The sequence below is a fragment of the Oculina patagonica genome, chromosome 3 (genome assembly GCF_052425735.1).
Source record: "Oculina patagonica isolate OP01 chromosome 3, crgOcupat, whole genome shotgun sequence".
In the NCBI taxonomy this organism is placed as follows: domain Eukaryota; kingdom Metazoa; phylum Cnidaria; class Anthozoa; order Scleractinia; family Oculinidae; genus Oculina; species Oculina patagonica.
In genome coordinates, this window is record NC_135760.1 from 3,760,068 (window position 1) to 3,781,875 (window position 21,808).

General features: G+C 39.3%; 2 protein-coding genes across 2 annotated transcripts; both read left to right on the forward strand.

Annotated features, from left to right (window-relative positions):
• Window positions 1-1,141: 1,141 nt before the first annotated feature.
• Window positions 1,142-9,660, forward strand: LOC144646139 (glutamate receptor ionotropic, NMDA 1-like). The gene is made up of 5 exons (XM_078505665.1): window positions 1,142-2,231; window positions 5,097-5,698; window positions 6,374-7,424; window positions 8,246-8,409; window positions 9,143-9,660. The coding sequence occupies exons 1-5, from the start codon at window positions 1,812-1,814 to the stop codon at window positions 9,588-9,590; spliced, it is 2,685 nt and encodes an 894-aa protein (XP_078361791.1). The 5' UTR covers window positions 1,142-1,811; the 3' UTR covers window positions 9,591-9,660.
• Window positions 9,661-11,348: 1,688 nt separating this feature from the next.
• On the forward strand, window positions 11,349-19,744 carry LOC144646140 (uncharacterized). The gene is made up of 7 exons (XM_078505666.1): window positions 11,349-11,673; window positions 13,568-13,846; window positions 14,615-16,201; window positions 16,941-17,228; window positions 18,049-18,276; window positions 18,915-19,082; window positions 19,500-19,744. The coding sequence occupies exons 1-7, from the start codon at window positions 11,601-11,603 to the stop codon at window positions 19,631-19,633; spliced, it is 2,757 nt and encodes a 918-aa protein (XP_078361792.1). The 5' UTR covers window positions 11,349-11,600; the 3' UTR covers window positions 19,634-19,744.
• Window positions 19,745-21,808: the final 2,064 nt, after the last annotated feature.

Here is a 21,808-nt window from a genome sequence, read left to right on the forward strand (position 1 = left end):
AAGTCTTGCCTCGTCTATGGCAAAGGTCTGGTTACGTCCCTGAAGGCGATAGAAAACGCTGGTATTCGAACACTTTCAGACAGACGTGAAGCATTATCCGTTAAATTATTTAACGATGTTGTAAGCAAGAAAGATCACAGGCTGGCTAACCTTCTACCGCCTATGGCCAGTTCTCACGCTCAGCGTTTGAGAAATAGGAGACGTTTTGACATTCCAGTTTGTCGCACGGATCGTTTTATGAAATCATTTACTATTATAGCCACGCGATGTAAATAACCTTTTAACACAATTGTAATTAATTTTTAGAATTTTAAACCATTTTTGTTGTAATTTTATATTGTCAACGAGCCGCCATTTTGAAAACTCGTCGCCGAGAAGGCCCTGGGGACGAGGTTGTGCACGTAATTCAGTCCTACGACCGTAATGTATGATGGTTTTAATAAATAAGTTTACTACTACACTGCTAAAACTGTCTCCGTCTTCCAACCTCGTCCCTTGGGCATCATCTCTGTCGGTGCCCAACGAAGTTTTTCCGTCTTCGCAAGTGGATTGAGCCCGCGGTGTTTGGGTGACGGTTGCTAAGCTACATGACATATCCATATGGCGACATTTTGACGTCACACTTTCGGAGTGTTTGTGTCAGTCTGTGATTGGTCAATAAGAATGGAAAAACTACTCGATTATACTTAACGAGAGTATTCCAGAAAACGACAATTTTATTCAAGGCTGCGCTTAAATAATTCATAAGAGAAATTTTCAACTGTGTGGAATAACAATAAATGTAATGTGAAACGAGACACCACTGAAGGACATTTAAATCGACATGTTTTAATTTGACAAGTCGAGCGTGAAACAAAATTACATTTACTGCCGAACATGATATAATATAAGTCCGTTTCCTTTAAACCACTTAAAACAAGAACGCCAACTTTTACTTCACCGCAAATGCACGCATTTCATGAAAATGTTTATAATTTCGTTGCGTGTCCTGCCGAGTTTACAGCTGAGCTATAACAGAAACTCAAATTGATTTTGCCTAAAATTAAGTAAAGCACTTTGTGTTCTGTGGAGAATTGAGCATAAATAAAAATGTCTCGACGATTGTTTTTCAAATGCAAAGTTTGACAAGAGCGAAGTGCAAGCAATTACTGGCATCATTTCCGGATTTTAAAATTGGAATATTTATATATACCGCTAGTTTATTCGGGTATAGTTTTTTTGCGGTTACGTTTAGATTGTAATCTTGCCAAAAAGACAGAGCTTCCGAGCGAGCAACGAGTGGTAACAAAGCTGATTGTAAGAGGTGTTGAAAAAATAATATCATTCACATACTTCGAAGGTTGAAACCCTCTCGTCATATCAACGGCGGCCGTTTATTACAAGAAACGTCAATCAGCTAGGAGATGTTACGAAGTGTAAACGTTGGAGGCGGTGAAAAGAGGGGAATTCTAAGCAATTAATTGTTTAAAGTCGAGCTAGAGAAGCATGAATTGAAAGTAGAATTCACCTGCTCGGAATACAAATATTACGTTATGTACAGATGGGCTCAATTTAAATACACATTCGCAAAGCAATTTGTCCAACTGTTACGAATCGAAAAGCGACAGAGAGGCGCCATTGACTCGATTTCGCTATAAAATCAATAGCTGACTTGAAGATTGCTTTAAATGCGGAACTTGGCTCGAAAAAATACGAGCATTTTCTTATAACATTAGGATGGAGCCTGCAAAGAGGACTGGCGATTTCTTGAGCTACACGGTTTTCCTTTCTAGCGCAGTTGGTTGTAAATTGGATTGTGTAGCGTTCTAACGATGGTTCAGAGTTTCTCCGCGACTTGTACATTAGCAATTTTGCTTCTTCAGTGGCTATGTGGCAGTTTTAACGCAATTACGACTTCTGCAGGTCAGACCGTTGTGAAAGTGGTTTTTATCTCGGAGGAAACTCAACACTACTTCGATTTGAAGTCAGCGTTTGATTTCTTTTTGGAGGACAACCATGAAGTCTCCTCTTTTTGCAGTGTTGAGGGAATTACAGTTGAATGGAAGAGAAACGATACGCCGTCTTTAACGTGGCAAAAAATCCACGGAAACATAATCAAGCAAAATGCAAGCGCCGTTATAAGCTTTCTTCCGCCGAGGAAAAACCACATACTTGTGAACGCGTTGAGTAAAACTTTTATTCCAATTATTGGGCTTCAAAGTTTAACCGAAGAATATTACAGCAGCAAAAAGGTAAGCGAGCAAACATGCACACAAACGCACGAAAAACCATTTTGTTTTTTTCTACTGTAAAGTATAGAGCACCTTTTAATAGTGACAATAATCCATACCAATATTTGAGTGAGCATTACTAATGCGCGCAATGATTTGTCAATCTTCAGCTCCGCCGACCGGAAAATTTGTCAAAATTCACACAAATTTCGAGTAGCGTACAAATAATTTAAAAATAAAGCGACTTTACATTAGTTCTTGATATCACTAACATTTCTTCAATTACACTTTCGGCGTAGAATTTTAATTTCAAGACCAAACAATTTTTTTGCCGACTTCCCTAACCTGTCATCTGTCATTTTACGTATAATTTCCCAAGTAGTAACTTTAATTTGGTTTCATCTTTGTATTTAAAAGTTAAAACGCGTTATGCATGTATTATTTTCCTCGCAGCACTACACAATGGCTTGCAATAAACCAAATGTGTGTTTTTAAGGTCTCCTACAGCGAAAAAACAAGTAATTTTAGGTGTTGTGAGGGAGGAAATGTCAGAATTTGCATGTTAGATGGTTGGACGGCGAGAAAGAAAATAAACACAAGTCTAAACGGATATGTCCCTTAAATATTGCTACCAGCGAATAGACAAACAGCGACCAACGATTAACATTTGAAAAAATTATTAACGACCTTCTAGCCTGTGTACATGAAAAGAAGATAGTTTTGTTAAAAAAGACGTCCGGGCGATTGATCTGGATCAGGACGTAAGAACTGAATTTGTTAATAACCAAACTTATGGGCGACCAAAATTTCCATTGGCCCTGAGGCGACTAAAACACAAACATCGATAACTCTACTTCAGTTTTATTTCTAGCTAGTCTCTACTGGGAAATGACAGAAAATTTTTCTTAAAAGCTTCAAAAAGCGTGTAATTTTATTGGTTTACTGATATTCTGGAAAGATGATTAATCGATGAAAATTATTGAATTTTTTTAATTTTTGGATTTTTTTATTTTTTGTGTGTGCAAGCTCTCTAGGTAGAAAATTTCACTTTGCATTGAACGACTCTGAACGGTGAAAACTTAGCAGAATGCTTCGCTATATCACAGAGAAACAAATAAAACTTAATTATACCAAATCGTATTCGTAAAGGATTGCTTCAGGCAGGGGATTAAACAAACAATAGGTTAATTCGTGTACCTCCAAAAAGCTGAAATTTGATTCTATTTGCCGTGGGCTTTTAGAAGATTCTCCCAGCTTTATTAAAATAAAGAATTGCAGATATTTAATTGACCTAAAATCATAGTAATTTACAAAATAAGGCTTTTTCATTGCGCCTTGCTTAAACACGAGTTTCAGCCTCTTTTAAATAATTGCTTTTGCCACGTGCTATTTTTTATCGGCCGTTCGACGAGTACGGACCGCAGCCTCAAGCGAACTGACAAAAATGTCCCTACTGTGAAACCAATTATAGACTTTTTGATCATTTTCCTCGCTGTTGGCCGTAAATATAGCCTTGGGAGTCTTCTGTTTTAATTAAACAGGGTTATTTTGTACAACGAGAGCCTTAAATAATGTATTGGATTTATTCAATATACTTTTGTAAGGTACATTGTCGAATTTCAATTCGCTATTTTTTTGCATTTTTTTACTCCCAAAACAGCGTTCCATGCAAAAACTGAAAAATTATCTGATTTAATTTTGGCGCAACCAAAAACGAACAGTAGCAACATAGTTAGAAAAAGAAAAAGTAATGTTCAATTTCTTTATTTGAATAGTCACACGCTAGGTTTTCATCCACAGACCTAAAAGTAAGAAACACCTTATACAACACAATAAACAGTACCACACGAAAGCACTGCTCAAAACCTTTTATTAGAATGGTCACACACTAGGAGTTTCATCCGCAGTCTTTAAAGTTAGGACGACCTTGAACGGAATAGTAAGGTACAATGCAATCAAAGTACTGATCACTTTACTTTCCTGTAAATGCTCCCACACTTGGGTTTCATTTAACTACTTTGATCGGTAGTTTTCATTTTAATAATCACACACAAAAGGTTCATCAACCAACTCGAAAGGTTGAATTACTTTGTAGAATAAACACTACCCACTCATAGAAAAGAACTGCTCAATATATGTTTATTCGAATCTTCGTCACACATTAGGACTTCATCCACCGATATTAAGGTGGTTTGCAATGGTTTGGGCGTTCTGTCGTTGACATTTTATCGCACCTTCACCGATAATGTTGAGGAAAAACGTTGGGTACAAATTTGAATCATGATTCATTCCCAATGAACAAATTGAGGTTGCTATGATGTCAAATTCGATGCCATGGCAACGTCAGATGTTGCCATGGCATCATGGTGGCTCTCAACGCTATCTACAGAATCTTTTTAAAACAAATCGTGATAATCTTTGCTTTGTTAGTTAAACAAAAATATATCAAAAAGCAAAAACTTTTACCGAGTATTTTCTAAGTTATTAGCCGTAAAAAGTCAAAAATAGAGAATATTCGACCTCTTTTGACGTTGCCATAGCAAGAAATGTTGACGTCACAGCGATCTCTATTTGTTCATTGGTAAAACCCTCTACACCGGCGCTATCCCCCACTCGGGGGCAAGGAACTATTAAAAAAGAACCCTATACAATGGTCGACATATACTACGGTTTTATTCACAGACTCGGTAAAAGTTAGAACCATCTTGTACAGCATAATAAACAACACTACATGAAAGAACTCAATAACTTTCATGTGAAAGGCCACACACTAGAGTTTCACCCACAGAATAAAAGTTAGAACCACCTTGAATAGCATATATGTACCGTACACGGTCACTTGGTCTGCAAACAAGACTTTAAAAAGTTCTCTTCTTACCTTATTAGGAAGGTGCGTTATATCTATCAATGCTTCCAACAGACGCCTTACAAGCCAGCATTATCAAGGATCTAATGCTAGAGTTCGGCGAGAGTCGATTCGCTTGCGTCACAACTGAAACATCACGCAACGACGCCCTTTTCTCTCACCTCGCCCACTACACAGCAAAAAATGGCCAAGGGGCGGCCGCACCAAGATGCATTGTTCTACACGAGGACAATCTCCTGGAGGAACTCAGCGCTGGTTTAGCCGCCATTAGTGCAAGCGGGATTCGCCTGATCGTTGTAAACTGTAACAGCAAGGAGAGTGCTTCAATAATAGCGCTCGCAAGAAAGTTCAGCTTTAAACTTTTACGGGGCGATTTTGTCTGGATTTTCACCGATAAAGCCGTTGATTTGAACGCAAGTTCTTTTCCCGAAGGTTCATTTGGCCTAAAACTGGTTCAAGGGTCTGAAAATGCCAGTATAACGCTGTACAAAGCACTGTTAGAAGACTCGGTGAAGCTATTTGTCAACAGTATGATAAACTCGCTCAGTGGCTTGCCGCTCAAAACAAAACTGGAGTGTTTAGAGGGAGAGCTCTTTACCACTCACAAAAGACAACTTTACAGGTAACGAATGACTATGATTTAGTTCCACAACGGAAAAATAGAGTAAACTATACCTAAAACTAAACCATGCATGCAAATTAAGTAAAAATAAGGGCGGACTAGCGTAAGATAAATTCAGTGCGCGCCTCAGTGGGGTGCCGCGGATAGACTTGGTATTTCCTTCACGCCAAACAAAATATAACGTTAAGTTAAATTTTCAGACGGTCTGGCTTGCCCGTAGCAACGCACTCTTTCCCTGGAAAGTGCGTGGCCGCGAGCGATCTGGACCGTCTGAAAATCAGGCTACATAGCGTTCTGCTCACCATAATAGACTGTAATGCCAGTATTAAATGAAGAGAAGATCCTAGGAGTTATGAACACAACTTAAGCAGTTGCGAAAAGAAAGCCTGAAAAAATCAGGCTTGCCGGGACCTGACCTCTGCGATACCGGTGCAGGGCTCTTACCAGATAAAAAGCCAACTGGAATATTATGTTATAGTATTATTTGTCGGTGATCTAGACTCCGTGGTCTTTTTCTTGCCAAGTGCTTCCCAGCGGGGTGCCCTTAAGCGCATGATTTGCGATCATGTGATTTGACCAGTCGCGCCTTATAGTGTTGATGTTTATATTTGGAGTTTGCGCTAAATATCTGGATAAATAATTCGCTACAATTTCAATACTGTATATATTTTGCAGGGAAATGATAAGTCACAGTTTTGCTGGCGAAACTGGACCAGTTCAATTCAGTCACAACGGGGAACGCACCTCCTACAAATTTACCATGGTGAAGGCCTTGCGACAGCCTGATGGAACACAAGGATGGCACGTCATGGGGTATGCCTGTCCAGAATGGACCCTGGATGATGGCCCACATAATATTGAGGCCTTCTTGCCGGGGGACCTGCCTGAGCCGCGACACTTGAGAATAGTTACCATCAAACACGAGCCTTTTACGGCCATCCACGACGTCGATTACAGTAGCAGACTGGGTACGAGTTGCCCTGTAAACACAGTTCCTTGTAGAGAGTTCACCAACGACGACGAAACTTCTTCTAACTCGGAGCACGGAGTGTGGGGAAAAAGCGAAAATGCCTCGAAAATCCGTTGCTGCTACGGCATTATGATCGATATTTTAATAAAGATTCTGGAAATTGAAGAGTTCTCGTTCGAGCTTTATTTAGTCAAGGATGGAAAGTATGGATCACTGGACCCAGTCACCAAACAAATGAATGGAATGATTGGCGACGTGTACCGAGGATTGGCCGATCTTGCTCTCGCGGTGATTACGATCACCGAAGAGCGTTCGGAGTACGTCGGCTTCACGACGCCGTACACTGGAACCGCGCTGACGTTTCTGGTCAAGCGGTTCAAATCAAAAAATAGCAATTTTGTGGAAACGATAAGCGACATGAGACTTATGAAATCGTTTAGCATGGAGCTGTGGTTTATGTGTTTAGCAGCTTTCTCTGCCGTTGCAATAACTGTTTGGGTGATAGAAAAACTGTATTATTACAGAAATCACAAAAGTGCGTATCTTCTTCCATTTGAATTCGTGGCGTATGTTTACGGAAACATATTTCATGTACCACTCACGAAAATTCAGGCTAAGACTTATTCAGTTCCTTTTGTGATGGTGGTGGCGAACTTTGCGGGCCTGGTACTAGTGAGCTCATACACGGCCAACCTACTGGCTTCTCTTATCACTGTAGAGGACATTACTGTCGTTTCAGGTATCGGGGACGAAAAGGTAGGTTCTGTACCATCACCAGTGATCTCTCTTGGAATACTTAATTTTCTCTTTTATTGTTCCGAATATGCAACAATAAGAGATAACTTTTACAAGACAATACAGCCTATCATCTTAAATGTCAGCCAACTACCAGTGACTGACTTGATTTTAGAATTAATGAATTCTCCCGATCGTTTTGTGACCATGCAATTGATTAAATTTATATCATCTTATTTTGATTTACGTAACAAAATACTATCAATGTAATTAATTTTATATGAATCATTTTTTGTTTTTTACTATATATTATTATTTTATTATTTTTATTATTATTATTACTAAATAAGTTTACGCTTTTGCAATATTGTAACAAATTTACAGTCATGCAAATAAAGCTTGTTGTTGTTAAAACATCCTTTTCCGAACAAGTCTGGCTCTTGGGTCGTGTTCTATGTTTAAGGTTGTTTAGTTACGGTAAAATGACTGAAAAACGGCAGGGACGGCACCAGCACCAGGCCTCCGTCTTACAGAGGTGTTCGTCTTATAGAGGATTCCCTTAAGAGAACGTTGACTATAATTGTAAACAGGCCGTTTGCACGACCCGATCACATGGTACCAAATCATCCATTCTGGGCCGCAAGTTACGCATTGGGACATTCAAAACAAAGAAAGGTGAAGCTTGACTGCTGCGAGTCGCTTTGTTCCGAATGTCCGCACTGCGTGTTTTGCGGCCCAACATGACTTATTGACATTCAGTACAAATATTGTTGAGCTGACATACTTCATCAACACGCACATTGCTAAAGCACTGATTTTCTCTTCTGCATGTATTATCACAGTTAGTTGATCCTCCAGAAGGCTTCACGTTTGGAACTATAAAGGACACGAGCACAGAAGACTTCTTTAGAAAGAGCCAGAGTGCAAGGCTAAGAAAGATTTACGCAAACATGAAAGATCACAATGTAGAGACGTTCTCCGAGGGAATGAGAAAAGTTCGCTCAGGGTAGGTTTTATCATTATACAATGAATATGCGGGGCCAGCGGAGGGGGGATGACTTATGGTTGCCATGGTGCGCTGGACTCTAGATCGAGGGGTTCAGGTTCCAGCGCTGGTAGAGGCCAATGCAAGATGCTTTTGCTCTCACAGTGCCTCCCTCCACTCAGAGGTTGAAAGGGAACGGCAAACTGCTTTAAGGGGAGATTATACTCGAAGGTCATTTTTTTTCACCGCTTAACATGAGCTCAACGGAAATATCTCGTTCGCGTTTCAAGGAATCCAAAAACGCTTTCATAGACCTATATATCTATCTTTAACGGCGTTTTGTTAAGATTCGGGTGATTTTTGGAGATGTTGAGAGAAGATAGTTTTTTCTCAAAGGATAAGTAAAATTTAGAGAAATGAGAAATATTGGAGATTTAATGTTTTTAAAATCAGATTTTTTTAGTTAAAAATAGGTAGACAGACACCAGTTAGTCCCCTGACAACCTGGAGTGTTCTTGCGGGGGGTCAACTGTCTGGCGGTGTTTCAATTTCTCAAATTTCATTCAAATTCAGGTATAATCCCTCCTTAAGGCAACTTGAGAAGATTATACGACAGCACTTTGAATTATTCCTCTTTTCAACGCACCTCTCCTTTCCACAATCCTCCACCCCTCCCTTTAATCCGCGATTGATATACGCACACTAGCTACTTTTTAAAAAGAAATCACAACATCAGTTCTTTCCCCTTTCACAGTGAGCTGAAAGCCTTTATCACCGAAACGGGCGCTGATGAAGACCCGAACTGCGAGATCAAAGAGGACGGCGTTCCTTTTGAATTGTCAGGTTTTGCGTTCGCCCTGCCAAAGAACTCTTCATGGAATCATCAAATATCGCGCGCAATTCACAAACTTAGCGCTCACGACACCATCGCCGACATCTTTCTCAAATGGACAACGTCGAGATGTCAGAAATCGCAGCAAACTGTTGTTGCGCATAAAATGGGACTCGACGAGTTCGGAGGATTTTTGTTCAACACCGCTATGATATGCTGTGGGTGTTTCCTCCTCATGTTGGCTGAGATTGTTTTTTATCGTAGAATTACAAGAACTAGAAGCAGCTTTAGCCCACAGCAGAATGGTGTGACACTTAATGCTGTAACTTTGCCCGAGAGTACGTCTATGACAAGCATTCTAAACAATTAAACAAATATAAATGTAATAATAATATCTTGCTGTGCTCGCTCACGCCTATGTTGCAAATATAATTTTGAATAAAATTGAAGGAAGGTGGCCAAGCGTAGTCATTTCACGCGTGGTGCACAGGAATTCGATGTTGTGCTCAACTCGAAACAATAGGAAATCCCAGAACACAAAATTATTCAAAACTACGAGATTGCTTCAATATTTACTCAATTTTGCGTTTATGTTAGACAACCTTAGAAGTTTTCAATGAGCATGAAATTCAGGGATTGTGTAGTGTAAATTCATCGACGAGTTTTGAAAGAATCGCGTTTTTTTGCGAAAGTAGGCGTAAAATTGGTAAATAGAGCTAAACATTGAGCTTCACTATGATTCAAATATTTCATATTTTTCGAAATCGCGCAAGTCTACCTACTTCTTACGGTTTGGATATCGGATATGGGACATTTTTAACAGGAATGAGGGCTAAAGCCTCTCATTTAACATCAAAAAAGAAGCAAATTTCTTTATATGAAGTCTTGTCTTTATTTTACGCATAAATTATACCATCTGAAAACAAATTCCAAGATATTTCAAAATTCCTCTTGTAGATTTCGATGAAACTCCGCAGAGCTGAAGGCAAACACTCAAAGTATACGTGGCGTGGAGGATCTCGAGAGAAAATGCGGTTAAGGGCTAAAATTCGATTCAGAGCGAAAACCTGTGTGACGTCATTGTCACGTGATATTCATTCCGATCTCCCAAAAATTTATATCATATTGCAGTTCAGTCTATGTGTAATCCATGTGATATAGTAGATATATCATTGACATTAATCCCTTTAAGTATGAGGGTTTCAAAGTTGATAGGTATCACTAGAAAAAAACTGGGTCGAGCCACCTTTATCTTTAAGGCAAAGTAACGTTATTCTCTCTTGATAAATGTTTCTTCTGGGGGAAAAAAATAACGTCGGTCATATTTGTATTGTGTCTGTCCTGCTTGAATAGTCTGTTCTTATTTAATCGAGAAATCTTCGCGAGGACATGTGCCCTTCTGATCAGACTTAACCCCGTTCTCAGACCCTTTACTTCCACTGATGAATTGATACAGACTCACAGGAAGCTTAGGCCCTGGGAACTAAAGGCAAAATACTCGTAAGCCGGGAAATCTGGCACGAGCCTAAGAACTGACTGAGCCCGCGATATTTGTTACCGACGTTGCTAAGTAACATGACGTACGCTGGCGTATCAGTTTCCGTAGTACATGCGAGTGTTCGCTTTATTACTTGATTAACACAATGAGATTTAGAAACCGTTAGAGTGCTTCAGAAAGGATTTGTCAAAAATAGCCCTTGTTCCACCTAAAAAATAAATAGAAAGCATTCACTTCCTTTTAGGAGGTGCAAAAGCGTCACTATTGCGTCCCTCAGTAATTAGAAAGATATAATTCGAAATTATTTTTGCAATATCGAGAAAGAAAATGAGAGCGAAAGTAAAAGGCAGCGCTAATTAGCATTACAAATCTATAACACAAAATTTGCGTCGAGTACAAGATAATTATCAGACCATTACAGTTAATTCAGTGAATTTTGCCACTTGTAACCGATTGAACGCTTGTTTGCTCCCTGTTCAATTTTTTTTTCTAGTTTTTAAAAACACTTTGACGCGTTCTACATTATAATTTAACGTAAAGTCACTGGTAAATGGGATAATAACTGAACTGTATGATTATAAAACGCTAGTTTCGTACAGTAGTACACGGTTGGTGTAGAATTTTCAAAGACGAACCGACAGGTATGAAAATCTTTGTTTGCTCACCAGTCCGAATCGCGTCAGGTTAAAAAAAAACCTTGACCTTTCATTTAAAATTTAACAGGTAGTCGAGGAGGCAAAACTTAATTTTAGAACAGTTTTATTTTCCGCTCTTATTGTCGGTCGCGTGGACAGAGAAATGCTTTTTACTCTAATCACGGAAAATTCAGCGCATTGAACGAGGATTTTCTGAAGATACGAAACGATTGTGGAATTTGAAACGATGGCTTCTTCAAGGATTTACTTTTCAGTGTGTTTTGTGCTTGTTTATCAGTTCACGGTGTCGGCTTTACCAGGTAAGACATGTGGAAATTTGTTTCATGGTTTAAACGTTAATAATATTCAAGTAAACTCGGAGATTTCACATTTGCTCAAGAGTTGATCCCGAAATCGTATTTCTAAATAAGGCAAATTCGCGCGTGTTTCCTAAGTCGCAAGCGTGTCCTAAAATGGCGGCTTTTCCTCGACCTAGAACTACATGTATTCGCATCGCACCAGGCAAGATCGAACAAAGAAAAGATCAAGTGATCACTGTTTTGTTTTTGTTCTTAATTTGCGGGTTAACGTAAATATACAAATTCAACTATATGAATCTGAAGCCATAATAAGAAACATGTTCCATATGAAGATTCGCATCATTTTTCTCAAGCTTATTAAATTATATTCGATGTGGAAAGCGCAGATTTGCGTTTCAATTTTCGGTCAATTCAAAATCCAGATTTTAGTTTACGTTTCTACATTGTGCGATTTGCAAATACATACATTTGCAAATATATGCGTTAAAGAAAAATATCACCGAGGAATTAAAACATAGCATACTTGGGACCACCGAGGTTCTCTAGTGGGTGTTAACCGTATAACTCTCGGCGCCTGTTTCAGTGTCAAATTCATTGAAAAGTTCTTAGCTTTAATATTGCTCATCGAGATTAACGGTTCGGATACTCATAGATATTTTTTTACAAGTTGGCATTGTTTAAACGTTTTGTTTGAAAAACACCAGGAATCATGTCATATTGGTAAGGTTTATAAACAAATATAACGCAAAACAACCGAGTGAAATTGCAGTCATAAATATTTGATGCACTGCACTCGAGTGCGCGTCTGGTTGCAGTTTTCAGTCGATATATTAAAAAGCCAAGAATAATATCGTTCATTGACTTTATTGCTGGGTGATAAAAAAGAAAATTTTAATAAGGAAGGAAATTTTATCCGAGGTGGATTTGTTATCTCAATATAAAATAGTTAAATAAATCTCTTTTTCATTCCAAGCTCGAAAGATCAACTCTCCTTAGTTATCAACGCACATTTCTTTCAATGTTATTTTTGAGAATTTGGAAATGCATCAAGACGTAGTTGATGGTTCTCTTTATTCTCAACAATTGTCTGTTTGACAATGTATTGCTATCGTAAGGAGAAAATAAAATGCTGATCATTGGTGGGGCTTATAATGTTTAAAGGACACCTGCTGATAAAAGTAAACAGCCGTAAACAGAAATCTCTCCGCTACTTATTGCACCCGAGTGAACCAAGTGTCTATTGTGTTCTTCAACAAAGAAAAGGTGATCAAATGTGTTCCAAAGAAATTTGAGAGTACTTGCTTTCCCGAATTTCCCGTTGTCTAACTGAACTGATCAGTTGTCTTTCACGGTTTCAGTAAAGCCTCAATTGCTAAATCAGCTAGTGCTTGCGTTTGCAAAAAAGGTCGGGCTAAAACACCTTTCGCGGCGATGATCTGATTCAGTTCATTTGAGAAATGAAAACAAACAAAACCTGTAACAGCTCTTTTGGATTAAATCTAGGACGATAAACACCCAATAATAAATTGCAAAAACAAATGATAAAAAATAAGCTTCAAAATACCGTTTTTACAGCCTCAAAAGGGGAAACATCTCATGTAAAATATCACTTAGTTCAGAAGTACATAATAGATTATGTACTTCTGCTTAATTATGTTGATTTCTCGAAATATATTTTAACTTTCTCCAAAATAAATCATAGAATCAGGTTCTTAGGACTGCGAATGAGTGATTAAAATCTAATTTCTCCCTTATGAAATGAAAACAGTATAAACTAGACAGAGCATAAGTCTGATGAGAATATTGAAAATTATCAATTCAGGGATATCGCCTTTTAATGTTAAGCCAATGTTTTCAAAATAGTAATAACAATATTTTTTTGCTCATATGTTAGCCAGCAAAAACTTCACAGTAGTAAAGTTGTTTCCACCTTCCCCTCAACCAAATGATGCCGGGAGTGGCCTGGTGCCGCAGGAAAGTGGTCAAGGCGTAATGGCGGATCAAAGGTCTGCCTTCCTCGGTAAAAAGGCGGACTCGTTCCGCTTTCACAGGCCTGGGTTCGAGCACGTGCCAGGTAGTGTGTCATTAGAATCCGCTAATCATCCGGGACTTTATCTTCGGTACAAGAATTACAAGTTTCATTTGGAGAAGATGAAACCAACAGGAGTGTTTGGTAAGGAGGTGTCAGTAAATGACTTGAGTTACGGTTTTAATACAATTATCTTTTGAGATAACTAGCAATCCATTGGCCAAGGTTAAACAAAATATCCTCATTTGTCATTGGACAAGACGGTACAATAATTCAAAGGATTTATCTTGCACTCAAAGCAAATAAGTCGTTTCTTCTTCCACACAGGGACTTCTGTTCAGAAGTCAGATCTAAATTGGTCAAAAAAACGGCTTGTTGTCTTGCAATGTTGAAAACTTATCCTCTTTGATCTACCTTGGTTTAAGCTCTTTCTTACAAATGGGTTTCTGCCGGTAATTACGAACCAATATTTACCAGTAATAACAACCATATCACGCTCACACAAAGTAAGGACATAAAGATCTTCCAGAATGGGCGTAGGAAACGAGAGATCGAAATGAATGCACTGAAAGACATTCAAGCCAATTAAACATGGATTGATTTGCAATAAGCGAGTTACTTCTGCATTGACTTGTCCTCGGGATATTGCTTACTTCGAAAGCCCCTTCCGGGTGCCTCATCAGCAAACGTGCTCTATCTCTTATTCTTCTGTTCGGCTTACTCGACGGAATCGCAACGTGTTCGCCTTAGTGAAAGTGACAAAGAATTCTAATATCAATGCTCAAAGTTATCGTGGAATTCCTCTGCTCTGATACAACGCATGATTTTTAACAAGTTATCCGCTGTTCTTCGCAGGCGCAGATTAAGGAAATAACTTTCGCAATTACACTTTTACTTTTGATTTGTTTTCAGAGAAAGATGCGACCTTCATCGAGAGAAAGACGCAAACCAAAGGAGCCGCTGCATATGAGCTGTTTAACCACCCAGGCTGGTTTATGTGCCATGATACTAGCAGTAAATTTGGACTCGTTGCTAGAAAAGTCGAAATCAAAAGCCAAGATTTCCTTTTGGGGTGTCTTTATATGGCAGTTGCTCAAAAGCCAACCAAACAGGATTTAAAGGAAAGATTAAAACTCTCGGACGTGAAAAACGAAAGCGGGGAGAGCAAAGGAACTATTCGAAACGTCTCTGGTATAATTTCGAACGACGTTTCCGCGGATAATTTAATAAAAGCACAACCTGGGAATGGAAGTGAAAGTTCTCATGACAAACCACAATCTCTGGTGGATAATCAAAGCAATAAAACTAATGAACAACAGCTTTTAAGCAAAAGCAACGCGACTGTTAACAATGACGGGGTGTTCTCTAAATTGTCGTCGAATTCGACGACTGCAAAAAACAACAGCTCTGCAAAAAAAATGGATCAAGGATCCAATAGTAAGTCAGTTAATAATTCTACAAAGGAAATTAGTGATTTTAATTCGACTGGCCAATTGTATGACGCAAATGTCACGGAAAACGTGCACGTCACGAACGTCACGCAAAAACCGAAGATAGACCTGCCGAACAAGTTGGCTGCCCAAGTCGAGGATCTTGTTGCGAACAATTTAAAGAATAGTTCAAAACTACCAGCCAATGCAAACAATGGAAAGCAAGTTACCATACAAGAACAGACGAACCCGAATGTCGAGTCTGCAGATAAAGCATCAGCGGCCGCCAAACAAACCGCGCAGGCGCTTGGACAAGGCATCACTTCGGCGGCAGCAAAAACAAATCCGCAGTACAAGGGAAACACCCTCGCGCTGCAGAAAAATCAAAACGGGCTTCCCTCACCATTTGCGCAAAAGCCAGCCGCGAATGCAAATCTCAATACACTGCCAAAACAGTTTACCATGCACCTTGAGTTCCCAAATGGAAAACAATTTCAAAACGCAACGTTCGCTGACGGGAAAACCGCCAGTTCATCTACAAATCAACTGGCACAGATAACTGCACAAGCAACCGCGGCAGCATTGGGCTTAATCCAGAACGCAGTACAAAACCAACAGCCACAACAACAGCCACAAAAGTTTACAAAAGCGGGAGCTGGTTTTCCCTTTCAACAACAACAAAGGCAACAGAAAAACCTTCAGCCTATAAATTACGTCAATCAACAAATGCACCCGCAAGCAATGTTCCGCGCTGTTCCTAATTATATTACTGCGCCTGCGCCTATGGCTCCAGGGAGACCGCTGGTAAACCCTTTTGTAGTAAAAGGTCCGAATTCCCAGTTTGCTTATCAGCAGTTCAAACCTGCCGCTCCACAACAACTGTTTAATAACGGATACGGTTACCAATACCCAGGAAAAGGCTGGAGAGGACTGGTATCGGTTGGCAAACAGAGTTTAGTGGGAAACAGTGCTAAATTTCAAGGAAACGTCGGGAATAAACCAAATGCACAGGAAAAAAGCAATTCTAAACTTGAGGACGACACAGCCAGCAAAATCTCCGAAGAACATGGTAAGAGTAAGAAAAAAGGAGGAAATTTTAATTTTTAAAATACTAAAGAACAAGCATCATCAATTGAATGACCACACAGTCATTCAGTAAGGTGGTATGTGCAGACTTGAACGTTAGGTACATAATAATAAACAGTAAGACCCTCAACCTCGTTCCCAGGGTCTCTCTTCCAGGAGGGAGAGACCCTTGGAACGAGGTTGTAAGACACTGCTCGATAACTTCCAGAATCAACAGAATCCCACTGTACAGCATAATAACAGCACTACAGTTGAATCCCGATAATTCGAACCCTCAATAATTCAAGGCTTCCACTAGCTCGAACCTTTTCCAATTCCCCTTCCAGGCCATTTTCTCACTGCTTTCACCCTCGATAACTAGTACCCCCAATAACTCTAACCTATTTTGATTTCCTTTGAAGGTTTGAGTTATCTGGAGTCAGCATAAAAAGAGCGGAACCCCGCCCTGCCCCTTCCAGTGAAACTTTGTTAAGTACACTCCCCCCGGAGGCCTCGATGAAGATGTTCAGTTCCCCTTTATTTTCTCTTAATTTTTCGTCGACCGTTGAACGCGGCAAAAGAATTGCGAAAGAATTAGACGCCAGCGCAAAACGGGAGGCGCGAGTTGGGTGGGGAGGGGGAGCGAGAACATATTTCTTTATTTTCCCCTTTTTGCGTTTAAAAATAGAGAAGCTGTGTTCAGAGTCTTAGTTCTGAATACTTGTTATCTCACTTCTCCTCAGACAAATGTATCAGTCTAAAGTTCGTCAACAAAGTTCGCAAGCCAATCAAACTGGTTTCAAGTATGAAGCTTGGGGGTTATCTAGTCACTGCTGAGACATTTAAACTCAAGACCGTCTTCAAACACCCGCGAAAGCATCATCATGTGATTTTCTACGCGCGTGACGCGGAAGATAGAGACAATGAAGTGTTACTTAACAACAATAACGCAATCGCCGTCACGCCGGGAGGATGTGACCTGCCATTTAGAAGCGTAATAATGTCACACCACGGACAAATTACGAACAAAGGTAAGTAGGAATTATTTGGGACAGTAAAACCTGTGTGTCATAGTACTATTAAAAAGCCCGGATGAGTAAGGATGACTCTCAAATAGTACGCGCGCTGTGATTGGTCAATTTCACGGGACCTATTTTGTAGTACGGTCCGTTTCTTGCGCACTTGCGTGTCTCTCTACACCGAGATTTTAAATGAATATCTTATTAACCTTGATGTCTTAGTCACTGCGCGCATGCAAGCCTTTAACAATGATGTATCGAGCGCGCGTTGGATATGATATGGATATGACATCTCATATCCAACAAGCACGATTAAAATATTTTTTTAACTACAAACTATCAGGAAGTTTCGTTAAATCTTGCTAATTTTATTTTGAATAAAACAGGCCGGAAAATCAATTTTTTCGACCAGGTTCGTCGGTCATGGTATAATATTAACAATTATTCCACGAGCGCGCGTTGGATATAAGATGGCTATAACGATGTCATATCCAACAAGCGCGAGTGGAATAATTGTTTTATTAAAAATGCCCAAGGAATTGTAATATTTTAGCTCCAAGATGTTTCGTTGACGCGCATCGGCTACTAAATTTGTGGTCAATGGTATATGAGCACATATATCACTGCCTGTTAACCAATCAAAATGCAGGAATTGCAATAAACCATTGCTAGTTTTTAATAATGACTGATATATCCAACGGTCGTTAAGCTAATCAATACTCTGGAAATACATTATACCATGCTCCAGTTTTAAATAATAAGAGGTATGTAATTTTAGAAACAAATAAAGATGTTGGAAAACTGAATACTGTGTTTCAACATGTTTCTGTAGAAGTTGAACATATTCGAGAAGACGACGAATACAAAGCGTCCATGGAAGCAGCCAGAAAGGCAGTACACGGTAAGGGAGACGAGAACTTCACGCAATGGACAGCCTTTGGGCCTTGTTCGGCCACATGTGGAAGGAGCTTACAGACAAGAACGCGCTCGTGTAAGCCAGGAAAGGTCTGCAAAGGACAAGCTATTGAGAGTAGGACGTGCATACAGACCCCGTGCCCCGGTAAGTTTTCATTAACAATAATAATTTACTGTAGGTCAAGATTTCTTCCGTGAATTTAACTACTGATAGAAAATTCACTGCACAACTTTATCATTTAACAAACGCCGAGCATGTCCATGTTACGCAGATACGATAGTGTGTTTTTACTTGTACAGGCACGTGAACTGTGCCGAAGCCAATCACCGAGCAAAGATATTTTCGTCTCAGCCAATCAGATGCAAAACTGGTAAAATGTTCAAGTGACTTTTCCCGCGCTTCCAATCTGTTGCATGTTTTTGCTTCAATCTCGGACTATTTGCTTATTCTCTCGCACTATTTGCTTTCTTTCTTAAGGCTATGTGATAACTCTGGGGTAAGATTTTTCATCACTAAAGAACTCTTTTAAATGTAAAGCTGTTTGGAAAAAAATGATGGTAAATGGCAAGTCTGGTAGGAATATGAAAATGTTTTCAAATCACACACTGGTTCTACCACTGAAGTAGATAAGATGCCTATCAACTAGGTTCAAATGTGACAAAGTTTCCGCATACTGCAAAGGTCATGAGTTCGACTCCCGTTAGGAGGTTTTATAATTACCGTTTTTTACTGTTAAACATCTTTTTATCGCTGTATTTACTGCAACTATCCTTACATTTTAGTGTCAACCTGTCAAAAAACTTACAGTGGAAAATGCTGCGCCCTTCCGTTTGTGTTCCACGGTGCAGTGGTAAACCGCTGTCTAGTTGATCCGCACACTCGCCGTTCCTGGTGCGCAACCACGCCCAACTTTGACAAGGAAAAACGATGGGGATACTGTCAGCCAGCAGGTGAGGAGAGGGCCTTCACGTGACTGTCACGTGAAAAACGCGAGGTCTTTTGAACACCGGAAGGCGACTTTCACAAACTGGGAAATAAAGAGAGCTAGGGCTAACTTAATTCTAGTTAACAAAAAAAAGTCGGAAAATGTACAATGCCAAATACAAACTTCTGAAAAATTGAAACATTTTTAGTGGAAAAAAGCAATGCATGTGACTAAAAATTTAAGCCCTTTAGTAGATAGGTCCACATTATGAGATTAATAAATTTTAATTTTATAAAATCGTGCTATTTTACTTTATGTAAAACTGTTGTAAAATTGTTAATTATTCCACGCTTTTTTCGTCCCAGTTTCATAACGTTATCATTGACAGACTTTTATCGACATGAATTCCAAAATTACTGATTAAAATAATATATATTTCCAGGTCCACACACCGAACAAGTCGCTCCGGTTATTCGAAGTTTCCTCCCAGCCTCTCCCCAGTGCGCAGCGGCCTGTGCCAGAATTTGCATGAGTTGGTGTCCGCAGCGTTGCTGCGTACCTCCTGCTCAGCGGTAAAACATTTGGTCACTCCGTTCTCTATGACCTCCTAAAGGAGAAAAGTTAGAAAGTTCTACAGCAGAAAACAAGATTCGCCAGAACTGCTTTAACTACGTTTGAATAAAATAAAAAGATGGTAGCTGTGGAAATTTTTTATCCTGTATCATTGTGCGAAGAATATCAGAATATATCACAGTCATCTTCGTTTTCGCTTGTAGCACAGGCGAAACGATGACCAATCAGATTACACCATTGAACAACACTGTAACAACGGCGCGAGGCATGGTAAAAAACCGCAATGCATTCAGGATGAAATCTCTCTCTGTGGTCACGTGCACATCACATGATGTGTGTGGTAGACCAGTTACAACGTAAGACGTGAGATGAGCATGTAAAAAACTGCACTGCCCAAATGCTACCTTCACTCTGTGTATGTGAAGACTAAATAAGCTAACTTGTAGTTAGGTGTTATTATTTGGGGACGCTAGAAGCGTGTCATGTATTTTAATATGGGCTCAAGCCAACACGTAGCCTAGCCAATCAAAACAAACTTGCAGTTGTTTCAATCAATAAGAAGCCGAAGCATAAGTACTTGCGACTTGGCGCACGTTTTGACGCGCTTGGCGCCGGGTGCAAATTTTTGCTTCGAATTCTGATTGGTTTACTGCGTTTGCTGTGATTGGTCAGATGTGATTTGTACGGTTTTGGTTAGAAAAACACTTCAGCATCGGTGGCTAACAGTGACTTTGTATTACTATATATAGACTCGTGCTAGTGATTAAGAGGAAATCCGCCAGGACTTCGAGTAGTTATTGGACAAAATTATGTACCAAAACCATTTACACCTGATTGCAAGCTTTTGTGTTACTGCTTCAAATATCTTGTCGAAAGAAATCTTTTCTAACAACACCACACATCGAAAACACATTTTGAAGTTCCGCTGAATTCCACTGAATCGCTTAAAAGATGTAAGCTTTTGCCCATAGCTTGTGAACTTTAAATATCATTTTCTCAGACTCGGATAAGAAATTGTTGTACCAGAATTATTTCCACCTTATTGAAAACTTTTTTGTTACTGCTTCAAATATCTTATCAAAAGAAATCTTTTCTAACAACACCACACATCGAAAACACATTTTGAAGTTCCGCTGAATTCCACTGAATCGCTTAAGACGAATTTACAAAATGGCTACACGTGAGATTTTTCCTATACCTTGTGAACTTTGAAATTCATTTTCTCAGACTCTGATAAGAAATTGTTGTTGGTGTTATCACGGATAATTACTTACATCTTTACCTTTTAGTTAAGGGTAGGAAATAACGCAATAGGATTTAAATTATTCTGGAAATTGATTTTTGTCCAACTTTAATAAATATTACTCGACTTCCTAGTGGATTCCGTCTTAATTATGGTTAGGGAAAGCGATTCATGCGGGTCATATTTCTCTTAATGACGACTGGTTGACATTTATGTTTTAATTTTTTTGGTTTTCAAGCAACTGTTCACTGTTTGGCGTAAGTCAACGGTTCAATAAGGAAATGTTGCAACTCTCGTAAGGTCCTACAGCATTAGGTGAGATAGCATTAAAGCAATCAGGAGAAATAGTGTTTCTAGTCCTGGAAACAATACAGTTGGTACACATAACATAGGGGTCCAATGAAACTGGAACTAAAGACAGCTGTTACATTTCTGGTTTAATGAAGATGAAGTATTCAACATGACACGAGCATGGAACAAAGAAAAATTCTGAGTCCCCGACGGGAATAGAACCCATGGCCTCCCAGATACCGGTACTCCCAGATACCGGGACTCAGAATTTTTCTTTGTCCCATGCTCGTGTCATGTTGAATACTTCATCTTCATTATTTATTACCGAGCTTAAAAAAATTTACCATCTTTATTATTTACTATTTCTGGTTTAGTTATTGGGGTTGTGCAGTTCCTTTTTGGAACTTAGCAATAGGTTGAAATTTGGGATTGAGCATAGGATTTAGATATTTTAGGGATTATACGTTATACACCTTGAAATTTAGTTGTTCCGAGTCACCAGCAAAGTGACTCGGAAGTTTAGTAGAAAATGATCAACCTCATATGCGTTCAAATCCCCTCAATTTGAACAATTTTAGGCAGGCCCAAAATAAATTGTCTTATAAAGAACTTCCTCCATCGAAGACACTTGAAATAGTTTAAAG